The following is a 25,587-nucleotide window of genomic DNA, read 5'->3' as shown; positions in this document are numbered from 1 at the left end:
TTTTTGCCCCCCCCCCCAGACTTTTCTATAGGGCTTTTACTTAGGTCACAGTAAAAGAGCCGAGCGGCAGCCCCAAACATCTGAATGGCTTAATGAGCAAGTCGCAAACAACTGACTGGGTCTATTTCCTTATCCATAAGATGAGAGGTTTGGTCTATGTGCTTTCTGAAGGCCCGCCCAGCTCTTAGCATTTTGTGGTTCTGGGTACTGAATCAAAAGCAGAGATCCTCTTCCTGAATGCTCCATCCTCGGACCAGAACTTTGTCTTCATTCCTCTTCTCTGTTTACACCTGACTTCCAAGTTCCTTTCTCCCAGGCCCCCTTTCTTCCTCAATTCCCTCAGATCTTACTAGCTTTCTAAACTCCTTTTGAACCCTCTTTATTTTCTTATATTTTTCTGCAGAGCTCCCATTTTATACCTTGGGTCTCCAGTTCTCCATCTCTATGTCTACCTACTCCTATTTGTATCCTGGCTCCTAACTGAAGAGCTATCCCCTAGGGTTCCTCCGAAGGCCCCCTGGGATCCCCTATCATTCGTCCCTCTCACAGAAGCACACCTTTCTCTAAAGCCAAAGGATCAGGTATTCAGTGGCTCAGGTGACAAACCTGCTGTCAAGTTACAGATATTGTTTCCTGAAAGACCACACTACAGTGTCAGTGGAGACCCAGGCTGCCTGCAGTGCCCTGCCCTTACCTGGCTATCCCACACAAGGTGAGAATAACCAGAATTCACCTCTAGTACCAGTGCTCACCTGGAAACATGGCTCTGAGCCCCTGGCCCCTGCTGCTCCTGCTGCTGCTGTCCTGTACAGGTGAGAGAAACAGCGAGCAGTGCTGGGGGTGAAGGGGATGGTTGCTGGAAAAAAGACTTACGAATGCGAAGATTAACTGGTTAGGTAAAAGATAAAGAAAGGGGCAAGGAAAGGGGGCAGGGACTGGAGCTAAGGGGAAAAATGAGCTAAGAAAGGAGTCCAAGTCTTCTTTCCCCAGTTCCCCATCTCCCTCACCTCATCTTTAGATCCAGGCTGGGATTGGGGTCCAGGGCAGGACTGAGTTTGGGTTCTAGGCTCTTACCCTTTAGTGACCTCCAATTTCTCTCCTTACAGTGACTCTGGCCCCTGTGGGGCCTAAGTCCCAGGACCATGGTCTCTCCCTCCTGAAGTCCTTGTTCTCCACGTTGGACCAGGCTCCCCAGAGGAACCTCAGCCGCTCGCGGTTCTCTGCATTCCTGGCCAACATTTCTTCTTCTTTTGAGCCTGGGAGAATGGGGGAGGGGCCGGTGGGAGAGCCCCCACCTCCCCAGCCCCCTGCCCTCCGGCTCCATGATTTCCTAGTGACACTGAGAGGCAGCCCGGACTGGGAGCCAATGCTAGGGCTGCTCGGGGATGTGCTGGCACTGCTGGGACAGGAGCAGACCCCCCGGGACTTCCTGGGGCACCAGGCAGGCGTCCTGGGAGGACTTGCAGAGGTGCTTTTGGGAGCTGTCGTTCCTGGGGGGCCTCCTACCCCTACCCGGCCCCCATGCACCCGCGATGGGCCCTCTGACTGTGTCCTGGTGGCTGACTGGTTGCCTTCTCTCCTGCTGCTGTTGGAGGGCACACGCTGGCAGGCCCTGGTGCAGGTGCAGCCCAGTATGGACCCCACCAATGCCACAGGCCTTGATGGGAGAGAGCCAGGCCCCCACTTTTTACAGGGTCTGTTGAGTTTGCTCACCCCAGTGGGGGAGCTGGGCTCTGAAGAGGCTCTTTGGGGAGGTCTGCTGCGCACAGTGGGGGCCCCCCTCTATGCTGCCTTCCAGGAGGGGCTGCTCCGTGTCACTGACTCCCTGCAGGATGAGGTCTTCTCCATTCTGGGGCAGCCAGAGCCTGATGCCAATGGGCAGTGCCAGGGAGGTGAGTGCTGCTGGAGCCGGGGCTGGGCTATGGCAGGGCAAGAAGGGATGAGATTGGGGCAGTCCTCTTGCTTACTCTTTCCCTCCTAGGCAACCTACAGCAGCTGCTCTTATGGTAAGTAACAGGGGAGGAGTTGTGGGGACTGGGCCTGGAATTGGTCAGCTTCCGGAGCAGAGAGGAAACCGATGGGAGGAGTGTGGTTTGGTGGTTTTGGAATGTGGCTGTGCAGCTCTAGGTCACATCTCGTTCTATACCTCAGTTTCCCCAATGGTGACACATGGGTAATATCAGCGACCGCAGAGTTGTTGCAAGGGATTAAATGAGTTGACACTGTAAGTGTCAGCCACACAGAATGGTTCCTGGCACATAGAGCTTAATACATGTCAGTTAATGAAGATGGGAAATGGAAAAAAAAAAAAGGACAAGACCAGATTTCTCCCCCTTTACTATTTTAGTACAACAGTGCCAGAGCACAATTAGACATGCTCAGTTGGTGGGCAGCCTTCCTGATTGAGGCCAACCGAGGGTTGTGTTTAAGCTATCTAAAAGCATGTAAAAAAAAAAAAAAAAAAAAGGAGGAAGAGAGGGCCAGAAAGACAGATGGACTCCAACCGGGCCGTGTTCCTAGGTGATTCTGTGTCTTAGCAAGACAGACCTCTCTCCCTTTTCCCGAATCCCAGCATTTAAACCAGGAACACCTATACTCCCAGGAACCTCACTGCAGGGCTCTGGCCACGGTCAGACTCTCCAGCTGGAGGAATGTAAACTGACCAGATCCTGCCTACTCCTCCCTCTGCACCCAGGGGCGTCCGGCACAACCTTTCCTGGGATGCCCAGGCGCTGGGCTTTCTGTCTGGATCACCACCCCCACCCCCTGCCCTGCTCCAATGCCTGAGAACGGGTGTGCCTCTGCCCAGGACTTCCCAGCCCTCTGCCCACATCAGCCCTCGCCAACGGCGCGCCATCTCCGTGGAAGCCCTCTGCGAGAACCACTCAGGCCCAGCGCCACCCTACACCATTTCCAACTTCTCCATCCACTTGCTCTGCCAGCTCGCCAGGCCTGCCACCCCGCCGCCCCCTCCCAGCATCACTGCCATCTGCCAGACAGCTGTGTGGTATGCACTTTCTTGGGCACCTGGTGCCCAAGGCTGGCTGCAGGCCTGCCATGACCAGTTTCCTGATCAGTTCCTGGAAGCAATCTGCACCAACCTCTCCTTTTCAGCCCTGTATGGCCCCCACCGCCGCCTGGTAAAGCCGCTCTGTGCTGGTCTGCTCCCACCCCCCACCAGCTGCCCTGAAGGCCTGCCCCCTGTTCCCCTCACCCCAGAGATCTTCTGGGGCTGCTTCTTGGAGAATGAGACTCTATGGGCTGAGCGGCTATGTAGGAAGGCCAGTCTGCAGGCTGTGCCCCCCAGTAATCAGGCTTGGGTTCAGCATGTATGCCAGGGCCCTACCCCAGATGTAACTGCTTTCCCACCCTGCCACATTGGACCCTGTGGGGAACGCTGCCCAGATGGGGGTAGTTTCTTGATGATGGTATGTTTCAATGATACCATGTATGAGGCCCTGGTGCCCTACTGGCCCTGGCTAGCAGGCCAGTGCAGAATAAGTCGTGGGGGTAATGACACGTGCTTCCTAGATGGGCTACTGGGCCCTCTTCTACCCTCTCTGCCACCCCTGGGACCATCCCCACTCTGCCTGGCCCCGGGTCCCTTCCTGCTTGGCATGCTCTCCCAATTGCCACGCTGTCAGTCCTCCGTGCCGGCCCTTGCCCACCCTACACGTCTACATTATCTTCTGCGCCTGCTGACTTTCCTACTGGGTCCAGGGGCCGGAGGGACTGAAGCCCAGGGGATGCTGGGTCAGGCCCTGCTGCTCTCCAGTCTCCCAGACAACTGCTCCTTCTGGGATGCCTTCCGCCCAGAGGGCCGGCGCAGTTTGCTGAGGACAGTTGGGGAATACCTGGAACAGGAGGAACAGCCCACTTCACCAGGCGTTGAACTCACTGACGGCTCGAGCTCTGAAATAAGCAAGATGGAGCTGCTGGCCTGTTTCAGCGTGAGTGATCTGCCAAGGGGAAAGCCCCTGGGACAGAGGGGAGAGCCTCCTGGGGGATTCTCTAACACTGAGAGGCAGCAGTAAGCATGCAGCTCTGGAGCCCGACAGTCCTGGGTGCACCTCTTAGTTCTATGAGCACCTTGGACAAGTTATATACCCTCTCTGAGCAATATTTTTCTCATCTATATATGGGGGAGGATAATGGTGCTACTCTTTTAGGGTGGGTGTAAGGGTTACATGAAATAATGCATGCTGTGGGCTTAGCACAGTGCATGGTATGGAAACATAGAATAAATGTGATCTCATTTTCTTTCTGATTCTTTGACTCTCTTTCTGCTCCAGAAAGGAAAGGGATCAAGTTAGAAAGCTTCAGTTCTGTCCCTAGAGAGTGAGACTTGGAGGTTGGCAAAAAATAAAAATAAAAAAAAAAATAGGAAGATAAGGCAGAAATAAGAAAAATTCAGGGGAAGTGTGAATTAGAAGAATGGGTTCTAAGTTCAACTATGCCACAAATGAGTGTGGTCTTTGGTCAGTAACTTAATTTAGCTTTTGGGGGGCTTCAGTTTCTTCTCTGTAGAGTGAAGGGCCTAGAATAGGTAAATGCCAAAATTCATTGAGTGCCTGTTATGTGTAAGGCACTTTGCTAGGGTCTATAGGGTATATAAAGATTTCTTACTCCACGTTAGGGCTCATTTTTCTCAAGCACTAGGACCATGAAGTGGGGTTAGATAGACTCTTAGTAATTTGGTTCAGATCTACAGTATTTATCGAGCCAACTATAGACCTGGCTCGGAAGAGGACATAGGAGATGTTAGAGACATGGTCCCTGACCTAAAGGAGTTGAATATCTGAGGAGACACACATACTGGCTTCAGATGAAGAACAAGCATCCTAGCAAGTGGAGTTGGACTGCCTGAGGAAGCTGCAGGAGGGACAGAGAAGACAGCTCTCTTGGCATCTTGTCTGTCTCCCCACCAGCCTGTGCTGTGGGATCTGCTCCAGAGAGAGAAGAGTGTGTGGGCCCTGCAGATTCTAGTGGAGGTAACAGTCGGAGGGGCTCTTGGGTGGACTGAGTGACAGCTGTGGCCTGAGGTCCCTGCCTAGTGAGGCCATACTCACCATGACTTCCTACTCCCAGGCATACCTGCACATGCCCCCAGAAAATCTCCAGCACCTGGTGCTTTCAGCAGAGAGGGAGGCTGCTCAGGGCTTCCTGACCCTCATGCACCGTTCCTGGTCCCAGCTGCAGGTGGGCATAGAAGGGTAGGGGGGCAGGGTGGAGGGGGAAATCTAGGAATGAAGAGCACCTGGAACCTGGTGTGCAGAGGGCTTGCTCCAGTGGAAAGAGGAACTTAGGGGAGGAAATAGCAAAGATGCAGAGCATTTTCAGAGTCAGCATCCATTCCTGTGCCCCCACAGGTACCACCATCTGAGGAGCAGGCCCTCGGTCGCCTGACAGCTTTGCTGCTCCAGCGGTACCCACGCCTCACCTCCCAGCTCTTCATTGATCTGTCACCACTCATCCCCTTCCTGGCTGTCTCTGACCTGATGCGTTTCCCACCATCCCTGTTGGCCAACGACAGTGTGTAAGGACCTCCTATCAGTCCTCCCGATCCTGTCAGGGTCAGGCCAACCCTACTTGCCTCGAGCAGCTCCTTCTAGAGCTCCTCTCTGTTAAAACTAGGGAGTTTTGCCCTGACCGGTTTGGCTCAGTGGATAGAGCGTCGGCCTGTGGACTGAAGGGTCCCAGGTTCGATTCCAGTCAAGGGCATGTACCTTGGTTGTGGGCACATCCCCAGTAGGGGGTGTGCAGGAGGCAGCTGATCGATGTTTCTCTCTCATTGATGTTTCTAACTCTCTATTCCTCTCCCTTCCTCTCTGTAAAAAATCAATAAAATATATTTTAAAAAAAACAAAACAAAACTAGGGAGTTTCCCTCCTGTCCATGGCAGTGGACTTCAGAGAACCAGGGGACAATTTGAAACAGGGCTGAGGGTTAAGACTCACTACTCTCCCCAGCCTGGCTGCCATCCGGGATTACAGCCCAGAAATGAGGCCTGAACAGAAAGAGGCTCTGGCAAGGCGACTGCTGGCCCCTGAACTGTTCGGGGAGGTGCCTGCCTGGCCCCAGGAGCTGCTGTGGGCAGTGTTGCCTCTGCTCCCCCACCTTCCTCTAGAGAACTTTCTGCAGCTCAGCCCTCACCAGGTATGAGAACCATCTTTACTTGACTAGTCCACCTTCTACTGGGTGGGACGGGAGTCAGAAACATGTCTCCTAGTGAGCAACCTCCCTGCAACTGCCCCATAGTGACCCCAACACAAGTTGGCCCTCCCCATCTCAGATTCAGGCCCTGGAGGACAGCTGGCCAGCGGCAGGTCTTGGACCAGGACATGCCCGGCATGTGCTGCGTAGCCTGGTGAACCAGAGTGTCCAGGATGGAGAGGAGCAGGTGCGCAGGTGAGTGGTTGTGGGATCAGTGGTCAAGGCCAGAGTGGGCGAGAGGCAGGTACAGCTGTCATGATGGGTTAGAGTCCTAGGTAGGAAGGGGCAAGAGAGCAGGCAGGGGCCCCAGGTAGTGTAGGGCTCCAGGAGAGAGGCCTATCTATGGCACTCTCCTAGTTTTATGGCATTTCCTAGTTTAGTGGTCAGAGTGCCTACTCCATGTGCCCACCTGGTCCCTGCCTTAGTACCAGCCTCAGTGACCACATGAAGACCAGCTTCGTGTCCTCCTCAGGCTGGGCTCCCTCGCCTGTTTCCTGACCCCTGAGGAGCTGCAGAGCCTAGTACCCTTGAATGATCCGATGGGGCCGGTAGAACGGGGGCTGCTGGAATGTGCGGCCAATGGGACCCTCAGCCCACAAGGACGGGTGAGCCCCTTGGCACAGGCCTACCAGTCTCTAGGATTTCCCTGGGTCTCTGTAGAGGACTTGCCCAGTTATCTCAACCAAGCTTGAACACAGTGGTGCCAGCCCTCGCCGCCCGCCCCCCCACCTCTGCCACCTCCATTCCTTATACTATTCTTATCTGTTACCACCTCCTCTTGTCCATGACCTACCACATCTGGTCTATGCCACTCCGAACATATCCTTTGACATCTTGAATCCAATCTGTTCCTGTTCCATTCTTGGTTCCAAGCCCTAGACTAGGCCCCGAGCAATCAGATGTAGGATTAGAGAGGTTTAAGGTTCACCTGTCTTTTCTCTTCAGTCCCAAACCTTCTTTGGTTCCAGGTGGCATATGAACTTATGGGGGTGTTGCGCTCATCTGGAGGAGCTGTGATGAGCCCCCGGGAGCTGCGAGTCTGGGCCCCTCTCTTCCCTCAGCTGGGCCTCCGCTTCCTGCAGGAGCTGTCCGAGCCTCAGCTTAGAGCCATGCTTCCTGCCCTGCATGGAACCAGTGTCACACCTGCCCAGGTGGGCCTATCTCACTCCCCAGCATCCACCTTCCACCCTCTGGAATGCCAGTCAAGAGAATTCCATGCAGGAATACTGTCAGCCTCCCTGAAGCCTCCTATGCCTCTGTTCCAAGGAGGACTCCCTCACCCCCATTCTTCAGGTCAAGAAACAGCCAGGAGCCAGGCTGGTTACTGGGGTGGTAGAGAGAAAGCTGGAAGTTTTGGAGGGCAGATCTTGCTTAGGACCTGGCTACCAGAACCTGAGAACCGTTGTTTCTTATCTCATCCCACCGTAGGCTGCCCTGCTGCTTGGACGGCTCCTCCCTAGTCACGAAGTAAGTAGCAGCAACTTTTCAACATCCTTGAGAGGTCCCTGTGCCCCCTCTCCCTGGATCCCACATCTGCCTCTTCCTCCCGCTCAGCTCCCCTCATACCTGCTGCCTGGCTGCACTGTGTTGGCTTCTCCACCACCCTGCCCTCTTCTCCAGGCCTCTTGTCTCTCTTGCTCCCCAGCTGTCCTTGGAGGAGCTCTGCTCCTTGCATCCTCTGCTGCCAGGCCTCAGCTCCCAGACACTGCAGGCCATCCCTAGGAGAGTTCTGGTCGGGGCCTGTTCCTGCCTGGCCCCCGAACTGTCACACCTCTCAGCCTGCCAGACCGCAGCACTGCTGCAGACCTTTCGGGTATGAGAATAGCAGGGAAGACGAGACAATCGGGGGCTGTGGGCTCTGGTTGGGAGGAGGTCATCTTCCCTGTAGCCAGGGACGGCCGCCCATACCTCCCCACTTCCATACAAACACCCAGTAACACACACATACTTCCTCATGCAGGTGAAAGATGGAGTTACAAATACGGGTACAACAGGTGCCGGAGCAGCTGTGTGTATCCCTGGTCAGGTATGTGTGGGATCTCCGACTGAGCTCCTCTCCATGTCCCAGGGCAATTTCATATGGCTGGTGCTGCCTCACACAGTCCCCAAGCAGTGGACCTCAGAGTTCAGGTTAGCTCTGTATCCACCAAGACTTTAGCTGCTCCCCACTTCCAGATGCAGGACAGGATGACCCACACTGTCCTAGACTATCAAAGCCAGAAGGAACTGAGAAACCTTCCAGGCCAACGATCCCACTTTCTGATAAAGAGACCAAGGCTCAGAGAGGCTAAGGAACGATAGTTCATCAGGTGCCTGAATAGCGGCAACACTTGACCACAATCATCTTCAGTGTGAGGCTCTCAGGGATGCACTGCTACAGTGGCACATACCATTCCACTCTGATTCTAGACGTGGCCCCGTCCTGCCCCCATGGCTCCCCTTCTTCTCTGAGGGCTGAGTACAGACTCTCTCACCTATCACTACACTGCTACACCCATCCCCACTGGCAGCCTATCCCCACCACTTGGCCAGACTGCCTGCTTCCCCTGCTTCCACTAAAGCTGCTGCAACTGGACTCTCCGGCTCTTCTGGCCAACCGAAGGCGCTACCGGGAGCTGCCCTGGTCTGAGCAGCAGGTAATTCTCCCCACTTATCCCACAACTCCCCTCTCTCAATCTGTCCACCTCCTCTACTTACCCCTCAGCCCTAGATCTGGTGCCTTATTCCTCGTATCCTGAATAATGTGACTGGTGGGGCCCACAGGGTCAGAGGTAGGACTGGGTCCAAGGCATCTTAGGTCTTCGGGCAATATCTCTGCTGGGAAGCGGTCCCTCTTTCTTTCTCTTGTAGGCCCAGTTTCTCTGGAAGAAGATGCAGGTGCCCACCAACCTGACCCTCAGGAATCTGCAGTGAGTAACTTGTGTGGAGCACTAACCTTTTAAAGTGCTCACCATGGTCCAGTCACCATGTGACATGCAATGGGGATGAATGGTGCATGGTCTCCACCTGTGGGCTTTCTCCTGGCCCCTCCTCTGCTTACTCCCTGCTCCTCCATCGCGCCACACCCGTCCCAACGAGATCTAAGGGATTTAGAAGACCCAGGTTCAGGTCTCTGCCCTGTTACCTATTTGTGATTTTGGGAAAGTCACTTAACCTCTGGAAGCTTCAGTTTTTTCTTCTATAGGGTGGGAATGAAAATGGTACCTACCTCACAGGTAGTTGTGAAGATTAAATGAGATAAGGCATAAGGTACTTAACACAGTGCCTGGCTCAGTGTAAGCTCCCAGTAGATATTTGCTGTTATTAGTTTAATCCAAAGTGACTTCACAGCCACTGACCACGCAGGAATAAACAGGAATAAGTAAATATCACTTACCTACACTCCAGTAGAAAACTGTGGCTTCAGAACCTGAAGACATGGCTCTAGTCTCCGTTGACCACATTTCTAGTAGAATGATGTTAGGAACATCATTCGTCCTCTGTACATCTTTCTTCTCTGACGAATAGTGGTGATGCTGTGGGGAGCTAATGAGACCATGTATGGAAAAGCATTTCTCAAACTCTAAATTACCATAAGCAAACACCTGTACTTGTGTTGAGAGTGTTGATATCAAGGAGCAGACAGGCTGTGGCATGTGCTGAATGAACACCTGTGCACTCACACACCCACAGGGCTCTGGGAACCCTGGCGGGGGGCATGTCCTGTGAGTTTCTGCAGCAGATCAACTCGATGGCAGACTTCCTTGAAGTGGTACACATGCTCTATCAACTGCCCACTGGGGTTCGAGGGAGCCTGGTGAGAGGGGTGTTTGGGCATTAAGTGGGAGCAGGGACCCTAAGTCTAGAACCCAGCCCCATGCTCAGCTCTGTCCTTCCCTGCTTCCCCCACTGTCCCACAGAGGGCCTGTATCTGGGCGGAGGTACAGCGGAGGACGGCAATGCCAGAGCCAGAGCTGACTACCCTGGGGCCAGAACTGAGTGGGCTAGACACCAAGCTGCTCCTGGACTTACCGTAAGCGCTCCAACTGGAGATTCTGGATCCTTAGGAAACTCAGTCTGGAGTAGAAGCTCTGCCCTTAGAAAACGCCCTAGAGGTGTTGGTTTTCTGTCTGGTGTTTCCTTGAAATCAAGTATAGCCAGAAGCAGGAGATTCTATTCAAAATTGCTCTTGAGTATCAACTGGTTCCCAGAACACGGCCCCAGCATGGGACAGCTCAGGGTGGCAGCACTGTGATGTGGCCTGCCAAGCCATCTGAGAATAACCCAATAGAGACAGAGTATCTGAAAGGAGGGAAGCAGCAGTCCAAGTCTACCCCAGAGGACTGTAGTCTGTTTAGGGCTCTCCTCTCTGTGTTCTTAATGTGTTCAGAGGGGTAGGTAAAGAGAAAATCTATGAAAAAGGTGATAGATGCCTTCAAATACCCCAGGGGCTCCCTGGCCGGCGGGCTCCATGGTTAGAGCATTGGCCTGTGCACCAAAAGGTCTGGGGTTCGATTTCTGGTCAAAGGCATGTATCTGGGTTGCAGGTTTGATCCCCAGCCCTGGTGAGAGGCAACTGGTCAACGTGTCTCTCTCACATCCATATTTCTCTCTCTCTCTCTCCCCATCCCTCCCTTTCATCCTCTCTAAAAATCAATGGAAAATATTCTTGGGTGAGGATTAACAAAAAGGTAAAAATAAATAAAATTTAAAAAATACCCCAGGGCTATCAAATAGAAAATAGATTGACATGTTTTTGAATGGTCTCATTGGGCATGACTAGAAACAATGAATGAAAATCAAATTTTTGCACAATATAAGGAAAATTGTGATAGTGAGTTCCGAGTCATTGGAGCTATTCAAGTCTGGGTCTGGATGGCCCCTTGGCATGGATATTGCAGATTCAAGTATGGGTTGGGTGAGAAAGGAAATGGGGCCTCCTCTCAACCCAGAGATTCTGACTCCGCTGTCATCAGAACTGTAAGCCAGAGTAGGAAAAGTCTGGTATTGGTCTTCTTGGGGATGAAATGACCGTAAAAGCAGTTAATTTCATCCTTTCATTTTTATAGGCCTTTTCACAGATTTTTGGCTCTTGTACTACTAGGTGGCCTAGTTCCAGAACTGGCAAACCTAGATAGAATTCAGGATGCCACTTCTGATTTCTGGGCAAAAGTTTTTCTTTCTTTCTTTCTTTTTTAAAATGCCATTCAAATCTGTTTAAATATGTTGGTTCTTGGAGATAATTTAGGGTCTGGATGAAGTTAATGATGCTGAACCATGACTCAGAAGATCCAAGTTCCTAATTTGTGAAAGAGAATATGAAAAATACCTGTTGTAACCCTAGCCAGTTTGGCTTAGTGCATGAGTGTCAGCCTGCAGACCAAAGGGTCCCAGGTTCGATTCCAGTCAAGGGCACATACCTTGGCTGCAGGCTCCTCCCTGGCCAGGCCCTGGTCAGGGCACATGCAGGAAGCGACCAATCGCATTGATGTTTCTCTCTGTCTTTCCCTCTCTCTTCCACTCTCTCTAAAAGATCAATGGAAAAATATCCTCAGGTAAGGATTAACCAAAAAAAACACACACAACCCCCCCCCCCAAAAAAAAACCTGTTTTGTCATAAGAATTAAATGAGATAGTACCTAAGAGAAGTTTGTAAATTGCATAGCGCTACACAAATAAGAGGGACCACCTCATAGCAAGTAGAAGGGTGGCACTGGAAAACAAGAATTGGGAGTAAGACCTCACCATCTGATCTCTGTGAACCTCATTTTAAAAAAAATTATAAAATGAGGAAAGTTTTCCAAGTGGTACTTAATATTCTTGGCTTTTGATTCAATTATACAAGGTGGGATTATTTGTCTTTCTTTTTTTTTGTTTTTTCCAGGAAGACTAGAAATATGTCATTCCCTTTGTTCTCTCCCTTTAAGCACTATGATGGGAATTGGCCCTGGGGTATTTAGTATCAGTTCCTGTCAGGGCCACAGAGTTTGATCTGATGTTACCTTCTGTCTGAGAAATGTGGCATTCTATGGTCCCATCTCAGTTTGGCTCAGTTTCAATGCCCATATTATCAAATGCTATAGGGTCCGGTTGATGGACAGACTCTCCAATGAATCCATTATGTTGGTGGTAGAGCTGGTACGAGCTACTCCAGAGCAACTGCTGGCACTGACCCCATTCCACCGGGCAGCTCTGGCAGAGAGGGCACTACAAAACTTGGTAAGAGTCCACCCTACCAGACTCAGAACTGAGCTGGGGCAATTCTTACCCCTCAGACAATGCCCTCTGTCTTCTAGGCCAACCTTACACTTTTGCTGCCTATGATTCTCATCTTTAAGGCCCTAGACCAGCCGTGGGCAAACTACGGCCCGTGGGCCGGATCCGGCCGTTTGAAATGAATAAAACTAAAAAAAAAAAAAAAAGACCGTACCCTTTTATGTAATGATGTTTACTTTGAATTTATATTAGTTCACACAAACACTCCATCCATGCGTTTGTTTTGGCCTCCGGTCCAGTTTAAGAACCCATTGTGGCCCTCGAGTCAAAAAGTTTGCCCACCCCTGCCCTAGACCCTAGATCAGCGATTTTTAACCAGTGTGCTGCAAGAATTTTTAAAATATGCAATAGCTGACTATTTAGTCAGGATCACAGATCTTTTTTCCCTTAGATTGTCAAATAAAATATGACAACAGCCAATATAACAATAGCCATCTGGTGTGAATGAATCAAAATTATACCTATTTTTTGTCAGATTGGCAAAAAAATAGAATATATTTTTTGGTGTGCCATAGAATTTTAGAATTAGTTTATGTGTGCCATGAGATTGAAAACTGTTGAAAATCGCTGCCCTAGATTTTATCTCTTGGTTTCATGTTTCTTGTCCACAGCCCTTGGAGTCCAAGAAATTCCTTGGATTTCTCCTCCCAGTCTTTCTGCCTACTCTTATCTGGGTTTATTGTTTAAGAAAATGAACATCGTAGGGTCTTGAGTTAGGAGTTGGAGGGAGGAAAGGTCACGGTCTTGGTGTCTTGATCAGAGTCTGGTCCTCTGAGTCACAGGTGCGTTGTCCTAACGCCTAATGCCCCCTCTTCAGGCTCCAAAGGAGACAACAGTCTCAAGGGAAGTGCTGGAGACATTGGGCCCCTTGGTTGGATTCCTGGGGATAGAGAGCACACGACGGATCCCCCTACAGACCCTGCTGGCCCACCTCAGTCAGCTGCAGGGCTTCTGCCTGGGAGAGCCATTTGCCACAGAGCTGGGATGGCTGCTGACACAGGAGCCTCTTCTTGGGTATGGACATTTGAGAACTTCAGATTCTAACCATCATCATCAGTGGCAGCCCATCCATATGTGTGAGGTCCCTTGGAGCCCTGAGTCCCCAATCCTAGGATGTCTTCTTTTCCCCTTCCTTTTCCTCACAGTTCCTTCAACATCCCAGCCCCTGATCTTCTTCTTGTCCCCCTCCCCCCACCAGGAAACCAGAGTTGTGGAGCCAGGATGAAGTAGAGCAAGCTGGACGTCTAGTGTTCACTCTGTCTACTGAGGCGATTTCCTTGATCCCTAGGGTGAGGTGAAGGAACAAGGGAGGGAGTAAGAACAGAGAAGGGACTGGTGAGCTGGTTCTGGGGAATAAAGGCCAAGGAGGTTGAGGGCAGAGTTTGTGAAGCCCAGATTTGGGGGAGACTGTTAAAAAGAGACAGGACTTTGGAATTAGAGCTGCAGCCACTGGCTCTGACCTGCCCAGGTCTCCCCACCTCCCTTCTACTCTCTCACACAGGAGGCCTTGGGCCCAGAGTCCCTAGAGCGTCTCCTAGAGAAACAGCAGAGCTGGGAACAGAGCAGAGCTGGACAGCTGTGTGGGGGGCCACAGCTTGCTCCCAAGAAAGCAGCTTTGGTAGCTGGGGTTGTACGGCCCACTGCAGACTATCTCCCAGGTGAAACTCCCCAAATACTCATGCTTCTGGCAGGGTGAACAGGAAAGAGTATGCAACAATGCAATCAGAAGTCAGGGCAATCAGAAGTTAGCCTAGGACACCCCCTCTCCTATTCTCTTATCCCTGTTAACAGCCAACTCAGCTCTAGGCTTGGCTAAGTGTGGTGGAGCTCTCTGTTGGGAAAATGCTTAGGATATAGGAAGGAGCCCCTGTGGGGCTAGGGACCTGGGTTCTAATCTAGATCTGCCATTAAATCCTTAGGCAACACCCTCAATCTTCCATCTATACAACAAGGGGATTGTTCTCTCCAGTTACTTGTTCTAGTATCCTATGTGTCTTATAAATCTCTCAGTATAGCAGAGGTTCTCAACCTGTGGGTCGCAACCCCTTTGGGGGTCGAACTACCCTTTCACAGGGGTCCCCTAAGACCATCGGAAAACACATTAATTACATATTGTTTTTGTGATTAATCACTATGCTTTAATTACGTTCAATTTTTAACAATGAAAATACATCCTGCACATCAGATATTTACATTACGATTCATAACAGTAGCAAAATTACAGTTATGAAGTAGCAACGAAAATAATTTTATGGTTGGGGGTCACCACAACATAAGGAACTGTATTAAAGGGTCGCGGCATTAGGAAGGTTGAGAACCACTGCACTATAGTAATCCCTTGACCCATAGTAATCACCTTGACCAAAGTTTGGAGGGGTTATTCCATCTGTAGGTAGCTTTCTATAAAATAGTATCATATTTTAATACTACACTGACCCAGGCCCTACCTTCCCCCTTTAGAACCTGTGCCAAATTGTGCAGATGTACGGGGGACATTTCCAGCAGCTTGGTCTGCGACTCAGATTGCAGAGATGGAGCTCTCAGACTTTGAGGACTGCCTGGCACTCTTTGCAGGAGACCCAGGACTTGGGCCTGAGGAACTACGGGCAGCAATGGGCAAGGCAAAACAGGTTAAGGATGGGAGACCAGTTGGGGTTGGAGTTGAAAAAACATGGGAAAGCTGGTTGGGTGTGGTGCAGGACAGAAGTGAATGGATGCTGGGGTGAGAGGTTGGGAAATAGGAGATCAAAGAATTAAAGGGTTTGGTACATATATGCAATGGAATATTACTTGGCCATAAAAAAGAATAAAATCTTGCCATTTGTGACAACATGGATGACCTAAAGGGCATTGTGCTAAGTAAAACAAGTCAGACAGAGAAAGACAGATACCATATGATTTTACTTATATGTGGAATCTGAAAAACAAAATAAATAAACTAACAAAACAAACAAACTCATAGATACAGAGAGCAAGTTGATGGTCCCCAGATGGGTGTGTGGGGGGAGTAGGAAGACATGTGAAAAAGGTTGAAGGGATTAAGAAGTACAAATTGCCAGTTATAAAAATAGTCACAGGGATATAAAGTACAGTATAGAGAATATAATCAATAATATTGTAATAACTGTGTATGGTGGCAGATGGATACCAGACTTATCCGGGTGATCACTTTGTAAGTTATATAAATGTCTAATCACTATATTGTACACATGAAACTAATATAATATTGTATGTCAACTGTAATTGAAATTTTTTTTTAAGTTTTGCCTCCCCCTCCCCCCCAAAAAACAACAACCCCACGAGGGTTTGGCTCTTAAGTAGTAAGTCAGAGAGGATGAATATTGAGAAAAGAAAGCTAATGCGATGGGTAGAGGGACTAGAGCAGTGGTTACCGAACTTTAGTGTGTGTTAAAGTCATCTGGGGAGCGGGTGTTGGAAATGCCGATGCCAGGGTCCCCTGCTAGACTCACTGAGGGTGGGTCTGGGCATCCGCATTTTAACAGAATCCCTGGCGAGTCTGGTGCACATAATAGTTTAGAACTCGTGGACTGGAGTCTGCTATTTTCCTACTGAGACTCTACAATCTTCCAATAACAGCTTAGTCAGAGGAACTTTATTCCAACCCTTTCATTTTATAGTTGAGGAAACTAAGACCCAGAGAAGGCATGTGATTTGCCTCAACGTACACAGCTAAGGTCAGAGGCAAGACTAAGACCCAGCATTCTGACTCCTAGTCCGGTGCTTTTCCCACTCACATTGTTCCTCTCTTTCTCTATAGTTGTGGGGTCCCCCACGGGGATTTCGTCCTGAGCAAATCCTGCAGCTAGGTCGGCTCTTAATAGGTCTAGGAGAGCGGGAACTGCAGGAGCTAATCCTGGTGGACTGGGGAGTGCTGAGCACCCTGGGGCAAATAGAAGGCTGGAGCTCAGCCCAGGTAACACCTTCCTTTTCGATCACCTTCCAAGCATTCATCCCACAGGCCAGGTCTCTGGGTTATTTAAAGCCCAAGCATTTTTTCCTCTGACTCTGAATGGCCATTCTTTCTGTCTTTCCTTAATACTCCATACGAGTAGCCTTGGAAACTCTGTGATTTATTCTCTCTGAGGTCCTGGGCACATAGTATTCCCTGCTGCTTCTTTTCCTTCTTTTTCTGTCCTCTTTTTTTGGGTCCTCAACCTTACCCATGGCTGTTGGAGCTTCAGGTCTTATTTATTATTATTTTAAAATCTTTATTGTTGAAATTATTACATATGTTCCCTTTTTCCCCCCATTGACCCCCTCCAGCCCGCCCCCACCCCCCACCCCAGACTTTCACCACCCTATGGTCTGTGTCCATGGGTTATACCTATCCGCATACAAGGTCTTTGGTGGATTACCTCCCACCCACCTACCCTCCCCCACTTTCCCTCTGAGATTCTGCACTCTGTTCCACGCTTCCATGTCTCTGGATCCACTCCGTTCTTCAGTTTATTTTGTTGGATCTTCAGGTCTTAATAATACAAGAATATAATCTAGTAGCACTTGTCACTTCCCTAATCACTTCCCCATCCACTAATTCTCCATGAATTCTCTCATCCTGTGCCCTCCACCCCGACCCCAGCTCCGAGTTGTGGTCTCCAGTTTCCTGCGGCAGAGTGGCCGGCACATGAGCCACCTGGACTTCCTTCACCTGACTGCACTGGGTTACACTCTCTGTGGACTGCGACCAGAGGAACTACAGCATATCAACAGTTGGGAATTTAGGTCACCTGTGGAGGGAGGGATGTGGGTGGTGATGTTGAGGTAAAGGTGGGCTCACTGGGGAGGGCAGGATCACGAAGAAGTGATCCCATGGAGGAAGGGACCTCACCTGAAGCCATCTCTACTCTGATCCATCATAGCTGAATCGTTCTCCCTTCTCCTCCCTCTTCCACAGCCAAGCAGCTCTCTTCCTGGGCAACCTGCATTTCCAGTGCTCTGAGGACCAGCTGGAGGTTCTGGCCCAACTCCTTGTGCTGCCTGGTGGTTTTGGCCCAGTCAGTAACTGGGGGCCTGAAATCTTCACTGAAATTGGTACAATAGCAGGTACGGAGGCTGGGTCACTGCTGGTGCTTGCTGTCAGATGTTGGTTTCCATTCCATGGGTGGAGGACTGCTCTGGAATTCTCAAGGTGGGAGTCTGGGAGTTTAGGTGAGAGGTTGGTGACGTGTTGGGGAAGGTCTATGGTTGGAAGAGGTCTCTAAGTTTGAAGAGAAGGGAAGAGGCCAGTCTAAGACAACTTTTGGATGCCCCTCCCACTTGCTTCAACAGCTGGGATCCCAGACCTGGCCCTTTCAGCACTGCTGCGGGAACAAATCCAGGGCCTTACCCCTCTTGCCATTTCTGTCATCCCTGCTCCTAAATTTGCTGTAAGTATTGATGGACCGGAGTGTGGAGTGACCATAAGAGAAGCAGAGCCCAACACGGGATACACTGGATATACTGATTCCTGCCTCCAACCCCAGGTGGTGTTCAGCCCCACCCAGCTATCTAGTCTCACCAGTGTTCAGGCTGTGGCTGTCACTCCTGAGCAAATGGCCTTTCTGAGTCCTGAGCAGCGACGAGCAGTTGCATGGGCCCAGCATGAGGGGATGGAAAGCCCAGAACAGCAGGGTGAGTTCTCAACTGCACAGCTTGACCCTCCCCACTTCCTAACCCAGAATCTGACCCCCAGCTAGGTGCTATCTGACTCTTAGAGCCAACCCACGGAGATCCCTGGAGTGAAGGGTATACAGACAGATAGTTTACGAGTGTCAATAGCTCCTGGGGAGCATAATTGTGACATTCCTTCCATTCTTTGTCTCATTGTAGGTCGAAGCACAGCCTGCGGCTTCCAGAACTGGTCACAACCCTCCTTGATCTTAGCATTAGCCGTCTGCTTCCTTGGCAACCTGTTATGAACCTGTCTCTACAGTTAAGAGTGTTGGGAAAGAAACCTTAAGCCACAGTGAATAAAGTGAAAATGGAATTATAGTCTAATTACTTTCAGGAAGCTGATGAGAAACATGGGTACAATGCTAATGCTTTCCACCCAGCTGAGAATCAGTGTTCCTGGCATGCCGTGTCTGGAGTTTCTTCCCATCATGAATAACCCCATTGCCTCACTTCCTTTCACGGAGGCTGCTCCCTCCTCACCCCATCATTAGGAAACACACAGACAGTTGGAGCATAGCAAGGTGTCTTTACTGGGACACAGGAAGTGGGGGGCATCCAGGGCAAGTAGGATAGGCCACCATTAGAACGGGCAGAAGTCCTGGGGATCTTGAGTCATCTGCTGAGGATGGGGAGTTAATGCTTGCTGTGGACGAGAGGTGGAGGGATGCGGATATCCTGGCCTCTCTCCAGGCGCCGTTCACAGTCAATCAAATAGTTTACTCCATCGATGACCAGTTGCACCAGCTCCACCTAAAGGACACTAATTCTTGATCTCTGCTTCCCACAACCTGAGTTTCTTTCTTTAGCACTGATTTGCCTGCTTTGAGAACTCATTTCCAATTGCCTCCCCACTCAACCTGATTTTTATTTAAGACTCTATTAAATTCCTGAACCTCACTATTATATCTCAACCCCCATAGACTTACACCTCCCCTCACCCTAATCCCTGAAGATCTCACCTCTGACTTGCCCAGTCGGTCCAAATTAGAGATGTCAAAGGTACTGCCTGTGGCAGCTGTGTCCACTCCTCCAGTTCCACGCTTTTGGAGTCTTAGGTTCTCCAGGATCTTTGGGAAGCGGCTATCCTAGAAGGGAGATAGGGATTGGGAGCAGGGTGAATAGCGACAGAGATTGGTTCTACCTGAGAGGGCCCTGAACCTGCTCAGAGCTCTTTCCCAATGTGTCTGGTTCCTTTCCAAAGTGCCCACTCCCTCTTCCTCACACAGCCACCTCCCTCACTCACACCCCTCTCTAGCCCCACAACTCCTTTACTTTGCTTAGCAGCGGCAGTTTGATGTGTACTCCTGCTCGTAGTCCAGTGCCCAGGTTAGATGGACAGGTCAAGATGTATCCCAAACGCTCATTCCACATGAACTCCCAGCCATGCTCCTGGATCAGCCGTTCCACCTGAGTTCACAAAGGCCTGTTAGTGAAAAGTCAGGAATATGTGGACACTCCCATAGCTAGACTCACAGGACTCTAGAAATATGTCTAGAACCAGAAACTTGGGATGTGAAAGAATGACCCTGTCCAGGGTTTTGTTTGTTTGTTTGTTTTGCAGAAATGGTTTGTTATTATCTTGCATGGAAGGTAAGCCCATAATGATGAGATTGCAGAAAAATACCTTGTGTGTTGAAGAAGAGAAACTTGAGGGATTAATGCATTAAGGATGGTCCAGAGGTGTTGAACTGAACTGAGAAAGAGTTGACTATTTAATGAGCTCTGCATGCATTGATTATCTTTGTTTTGCTAATGAGCCTAGAACTTGGGAGGATTCTTTCAGACAGAAAAGGAAAATGTTGGCTTTGCAACAGGAAGAGGCAAGAGAGCCTTCTGTTAGCAGTTGAAGAAGTACATACCAGAAAGCAAAGAAAAAGTGTAGAAGGGCCATACTTACAGGTATGTGTGTGTGCCCGGTGGTGTTAGGGTGTTTTTGTTTCACTTAAGTATCCTAGTCATGAAGATGACTATTAGAGTTGAAGAGATGGGATCCGCCAGAGTGGTGGACATTAACACCACTACCTAACATGAGCAAAGGGGACCCTGTTTACCGTTCAGAAAGAATCATGGCATCAGGGGATATTTTACATGCTGAACATGGGGAAACCCTTCCATCTAGAACCGTGGTCAGCAAACTGTGGCTCGCGAGCCACATGCGGCTCTTTGGCCCCTTGAGTGTGGCTCTTCCTAAGCCTTAGGAGTACCCCAATTAAGTTAATAACAATGTACCTACCTATACAGTTTAAGTTTAAAAAATTTGGCTCTCAAAAGAAATTTCAATTGTTGTACTGTTGATATTTGGCTCTGTTGACTAATGAGTTTGCCGACCGCTAGATTCTAGAATAACAGCAGCAGCTAAACCCTATTGAACATTACTATGGGCCAGGTATTTTACATGCATTATCTCATTTAATCCTCACAACAACCTAAAATGTAGGAAGTCTTATCCCAATTTTATAGATGAGGAGACTGAGGTACATAATTTAAAAAGTACTTCCCTACCCACTTACAATCGGAATGTTATCTATTATTTGACAAAAACAGTAGAAATTTCCCAGCTAGATTATAAAAGGAACAAGAGCTCTCTCTTTATAAGTCCAAAATAGAACTGTATATATGAGAACATACAATAAGAATTGGGTTTATGGGAATTCCTAATCTAGAATTGAATATGGAAACTCAGTCCACATAGGATTGAGAATTCAGTTCAACCCTTCATGTAGAGCCACATATTCTGGAACTTCTAAGCCAGTTGATCCTCCACCTTCTCTCCCTCTCCCTTTCCCTCTCCCTCTCCCTCTCCCTCTCCCTCTCCCTCTCCCTCTCCCTCTCCCTCTCCACCTTCTCGCCCTCTGCCCTCTCCCTCTCCCTCTCCCTCTCCCTCTCCCTCTCCCTCTCCCTCTCCTTCTTCCTCTCCCTCTCAGTTTAAAATTTAGACATGATACTTTAGCAGGAATGACAGAATCCAAAGGTGAGGCCTGCCTATGCTCAGAACTGAGTGGTTAGAATCATGAACACAGCAATCTCTTATTCCATACATCAATCCAGGCTCAAACCTTTTCTTTATCTGCACATCCCACACCACACACCCCAGGCACTGACCCACCATCTATTATTTTTTCTTCAGATTATCTGATAACTGCTTTATTTTTTTAGATTCCTGACACTGTCTTCCTAGTCTTAGGGTGACCATATATCCTGGTTTCCCTTGGACAGTTTGGATTTATACCTGTTGTCCTGGAGTAATTGATGATGATCTCTTTTACTATCAAAAGTGTCCTGGGTTGGTTGATAACTTATGATAACTTATATGGTCAATCTACATGGGCTAGCATTTTGTGTTGTCTTATGCCCCCCCCTCCCCATTTCCCTTATACGCTCTTGCCCAACCTCTTTGAGGCCTCGGCAGAATCTTTCAAACACTCTCTTCATGTTGCCACCCTTCTCCATGGAGATGACTCGTGTATGATCCTCCTCATTCACCCAGATTAAGAAGCTCTTCTCATTGTTATGCCTGAAGGCAGGAGAGAGGGAAGGACAGGGGTCAATAGACAGGGCAAGAATGGGGAGAGGTAGAGGGGCAAACGGCACTTACGGGGATATGGTGACAAAAGAGGTAAGGTAAGCCTCCTACCAAATCCCACGAGCATCTGGCCAGTCTCGAGCCATTCCTGCTGCAGTCAGCAATGGGGACACAGGCTTATCAAATAGGAAGTGGTCCTGGGGAGATAAAGGGACTTGGCTTAAGAACTCTTACAGTAGCCCCTAGGCCTCTCAAAGTCCATCTGCCCCATCTGGCCCAGCCTGCCCTCTGCCTCTTCTTTCCATCTGCTCCCCCCACCTAGCACTCTCTCCAGGCCCCTCACATCAATAAGCTGCTGCTGTTCAGCCTCTGTCATTTCACTGAGCCGATAGTAACGACCAGCCAGGTCACCCTTCAGGCCATTTAGTGCGTCCGTCACAACACGTTCCACCTCTCGCCGCTCTGCCCGAGTGCAAGCTGGAGGCAGACTGAGTCCCCGGATACTTCGGCCAGTTCTGACTCTTGAGGACAATACATACCTCTCATCAAAGTAGCCAGAACGTATCTGTGGAATAAGAGAGATGAATATAAGTCACAAACACAGTAGGTGGGGACGGAGGGCCTTGGGGAAGAACAGATTCCTGACATTCTCTTCCTAGTCTTAGGGTGACCATATAGAGGAGTCCTCATTGCATGCATTGGAAGGAGAAGTCCATTGGGCAAGCAGTCCAATTGAAGAGGGCGTTATGATCCCTCCCCAAACTGCCCACCTTGCAGAATGGTCATTCTCAAACACCCTCTCTTCTTCATGTCTGCTGCTTAAAACACAATCCTTTCTCCACACAATCCTTTCTCCACACCAAGACTGAAAGCTCAGCAGTATAATGACCATGAGTCAAAAGATAATTAAGGATCGAAGAAACAGACTGTTGTACATAAGGCAATGCAAATCAAAAGTGGAATATTTGACCCACCTTACTGGCATCCAGGTCAGTGGTGTGTTTCATTATCCGGGGATCATATCCATTATGTCGTTCTTGGATAACAGGGTCAAACAGCTCAGCAAATACCTGAAGGAGAATTAGGAGGGAGAGGATGGTTAAGGAGGGGGCATCCCCTCCTAGGCTTTAAACGTGGATTGATTTCACTGGGTCAGAAAACATAAGTGTAGATGGATCAGTTTCAAGGGTAAGTGAGGGGTTTTAATGGGGAAGGAGCCGGGATTACTGGGCAGATGAGTTGGATGACCAGGGAAACTCTGAGGGCCCCCTACCTCATAGCTTTCCTCATCTCCAGCTACCATGCCCACAGTCTTGATGAAGGGGTGGCCGGGGTTGTCCACGCCAGTCTGGATACACTGATCTAGCGTCCAACCAGTGGGTGTGGTCTTGTCGCAGAGCCGGGCATAGACTGCTGGGGTCAGGTGACTGGCCATGCAGTTGTTGTGCTTTCGGAGGTCTGGGTACTCAGCACTAGGGAGGGGGTACCCAGTAACCATGGAGGGAGAGCACAGGTGGCCTAGACCTAGTGCCCTCAGCCAGGAGCTGTCCTATTAGCTGTGTCTGGCTGTCCTCCTGGGGAGGAGGGGAGACTATAGAGAAGCTAAACCTTGGTAATCTCATTAGGGATTTCAGGGTCTATTCTTTCCCAGCAGTTCTAGCTTCCTCTGGCTGGCCAGCTCAATTCTCCCAGATCTGCTCAATTCTTCCATCCCGTGAGCACAACATTAAGAATGGGGGAGGGGAAAGACGAAGGAGGAAATCTAGGAAATGGGGGAGAACAACAAGAAAAGGAGATGAACGAGATCAAAAAGGATAGTTCCTGATCTCTCAATTAGGGATTTGGACAGAGATGCAACCAGAACTCACCGGACCAGGTTACAGAGCCCCAGGAATGCTTTGGCCTTGTGGTTTCAGCTTCCACCCCCACCCCACTCAGCACTAGGCCATGGCTTGAGGATCCTGCTACCGAATGTCAGGGCAGGAGCAGGCTCAGGGCAGGAACCCAGAGGGAGGTCTCCAGACTGTACAGCAGCCCACTCCAGAGCCTTCGTGGCTATAGCCCTTCTCTGTTCCCCGGTCCTCATCTCCATCCCCACCTCCGTTCCCATCACCACTTCCCGGGGTGGGGGTGGGGGTGGGGGCTCAGACACTGATACCTCGGGGGATACATCCTCCGTCGTTCACTGGCGGCTCGTACAGGTTCCGGGCGGAGCAGAAATCCAGCAGCTAGAGACCCAGCTCCAGCCAAAGCCAAGAGCCTGAGCCCGGGGCGGGCGGACAGCAGACGAGAGAAGGGACCGGCCATGGCTCGAGGATCCTGCTACGGAATGTCAGAGCTGGAGCAGGCTCAGGGCGGGAACCGGGAGGGAGGATGCCACCAGGGGGATTGCGGGCCGGAACTGCTGGGTGCAAGGCTGGAGCCGAAATGAGGCCCGGAGTGAAGGCTGGAGTGCAAGCCGGTACCGAGCAGCCTGCAGGAAAGGCGCAATGAGCTAGCGGGAGGAGGCGAGGCAGGCCTCAGCCGCAGTCTCCAGGGGTGGGGCTCACCCAGACCCCGCCTTCCGCCGGCCACCGCGCTAGGTGTGCGGAGACAGAGGTAGGCGGCAACCGCCTGGTAGATTAGGGGGACCAGAGGGACCGGGGATTTGCACCCTGGGATAAGGCTGCCCAGATTTCAGCACCAAGTAGAGGAACAGCACCCAAGGGGTCTGTTCGAATACCCTTCCCCCCAGCCTCTCGGTTTAATTGGAAACTCGATTCGTCACTCTGGGGCTGTGAAAGGTGACCGTGCCCAACCTCTTCTCTGTTTTCAGTCTGTCCCAGCAACCTCCCCGTCTTCCCAGGGGAGGGAGCCCCGGGGGATACACACAGATACCAGAGGAACACACGGAGAAAGCACAGAGTTAGAGGCAGAGACTGGGAAAGACACCCGCTGGTTCAAGGTCACCTTTTCTTTAGAACCAGGAAGAGAACCCAGGCACCTCCCTTCATACCTGTACTCTCCTTACAAGGTCGAGAAGAATCAGGGAAACATGAACTCTTACCCGATCGATGCTGTGTTCCCCCACCCTGCCCCTGCCCCCTAATTGAAGCTCTGCTATGTCCTGCCTACACTTCTAAGGCCCCCTCACACTTTTTCCCTTCTCCACCCTCCTTCCCATCCCCTGGTTCACCTTTGATCGTTTACTTCTCAGCAGTCTATTCCAGGCTGCTCACAGGACTCCCTCTGAGTAGTCTCTGCGAACTTGCTCACCTGTTGGTTGCTCGGAGGTAAGGCTGGGGTCCGGCCGGGAATTGTTGGTTTCCTCTTCCTCCTCTCCCCTCTCTGTAGCTCCCAGTTCCTGGGCTGACGTGGAGTATAAAGGTGAGTTAGTTACAGGGTGTGGTGAGATGATTGGGTGTAGGAATGGAACAGGCGGGCACAGGTTCCCTTTCACCACAAGTGTTTCCTCTCTTGGCTCCCTAATGCTGTTTAATCCAGGGTGTAAGGGGGGAGTGGTGTCCCAGGGCATAAGGTCTCCAGGGAATCTCAACCTTCCCTTTGGTCCTCTGACTTCCCCTCTTTCCTTAGATTTAAGAGGGCTTTATTCCTACAGCTCCCAGTGTGACTTTGGTGTGACTTGACTGTTGTCCTGGCAGAAAGGAGAATAAATGTTGCAGCTGAGGTAGCGATGGGGGGCTTCAGTATGGAGGGTCAGTTACGGTGGGGTAGTCATGGTGGCATTAGCCCCTTCCCTCCGCTTTCTTGGTGTATCCACAAGACAGTAAGATACTTGAAAATCTTAGGGGAGAGTATTTGAGAAAGAGATATTCCTACACTCCACCCCTATACTCTCATTCCCTTCATTCTTCTCAGGCTTCCCTTGTGGTCCTTTTCCTGCCTTCTTCATTTGTGGGTATCTTTAGAAGCCATCCACCTCT

General features: G+C 50.4%; 2 protein-coding genes across 6 annotated transcripts; one reads left to right on the top strand and one right to left on the bottom strand.

The window, feature by feature from the left end:
- The first annotated feature begins 760 nt into the window (after positions 1 to 760).
- Positions 761 to 18,386, top strand: STRC (stereocilin). Its single transcript, XM_006093104.3, has 29 exons — positions 761 to 812; positions 1,107 to 1,892; positions 1,982 to 2,006; positions 2,696 to 3,950; positions 4,929 to 4,991; positions 5,089 to 5,199; positions 5,370 to 5,536; positions 5,970 to 6,156; positions 6,293 to 6,408; positions 6,686 to 6,818; positions 7,182 to 7,364; positions 7,642 to 7,680; positions 7,859 to 8,026; positions 8,174 to 8,239; positions 8,724 to 8,849; positions 9,064 to 9,122; positions 9,886 to 10,009; positions 10,113 to 10,225; positions 12,276 to 12,411; positions 13,286 to 13,482; positions 13,667 to 13,757; positions 13,970 to 14,126; positions 14,929 to 15,098; positions 16,247 to 16,402; positions 17,069 to 17,211; positions 17,384 to 17,532; positions 17,758 to 17,855; positions 17,952 to 18,099; positions 18,298 to 18,386. The coding sequence occupies exons 1-29, from the start codon at positions 761 to 763 to the stop codon at positions 18,384 to 18,386; spliced, it is 5,307 nt and encodes a 1,768-aa protein (XP_006093166.1).
- Positions 18,387 to 18,647: 261 nt separating this feature from the next.
- On the bottom strand, positions 18,648 to 25,223 carry CKMT1A (creatine kinase, mitochondrial 1A). 5 transcript variants are annotated; one of them, XM_014459526.2, is made up of 10 exons: positions 24,840 to 25,223; positions 23,823 to 24,137; positions 22,938 to 23,136; positions 22,639 to 22,734; positions 22,008 to 22,229; positions 21,776 to 21,861; positions 21,532 to 21,655; positions 19,414 to 19,548; positions 19,101 to 19,226; positions 18,648 to 18,891 (listed from the first exon to the last, which is right to left on the bottom strand). In XM_014459526.2, the coding sequence occupies exons 2-10, from the start codon at positions 23,969 to 23,971 to the stop codon at positions 18,775 to 18,777; spliced, it is 1,254 nt and encodes a 417-aa protein (XP_014315012.1). In that variant the 5' UTR covers positions 23,972 to 24,137; positions 24,840 to 25,223; the 3' UTR covers positions 18,648 to 18,774. The 5 variants fall into 5 exon arrangements, with proteins under 5 accessions (XP_014315012.1, XP_006093167.1, XP_014315013.1 ...); XM_006093105.3 differs by having other exon boundaries at positions 24,920 to 25,039; XM_014459527.2 differs by having other exon boundaries at positions 23,823 to 23,986; positions 24,920 to 25,017.
- Positions 25,224 to 25,587: the final 364 nt, after the last annotated feature.

Source organism: Myotis lucifugus, unplaced genomic scaffold, assembly GCF_000147115.1.
Source record: "Myotis lucifugus unplaced genomic scaffold, Myoluc2.0 scaffold_109, whole genome shotgun sequence".
NCBI classification, from domain to species: Eukaryota; Metazoa; Chordata; class Mammalia; order Chiroptera; family Vespertilionidae; genus Myotis; species Myotis lucifugus.
Note: the sequence above shows the minus strand (reverse complement) of the source record. Positions and strands in the feature narration are given on the sequence as shown.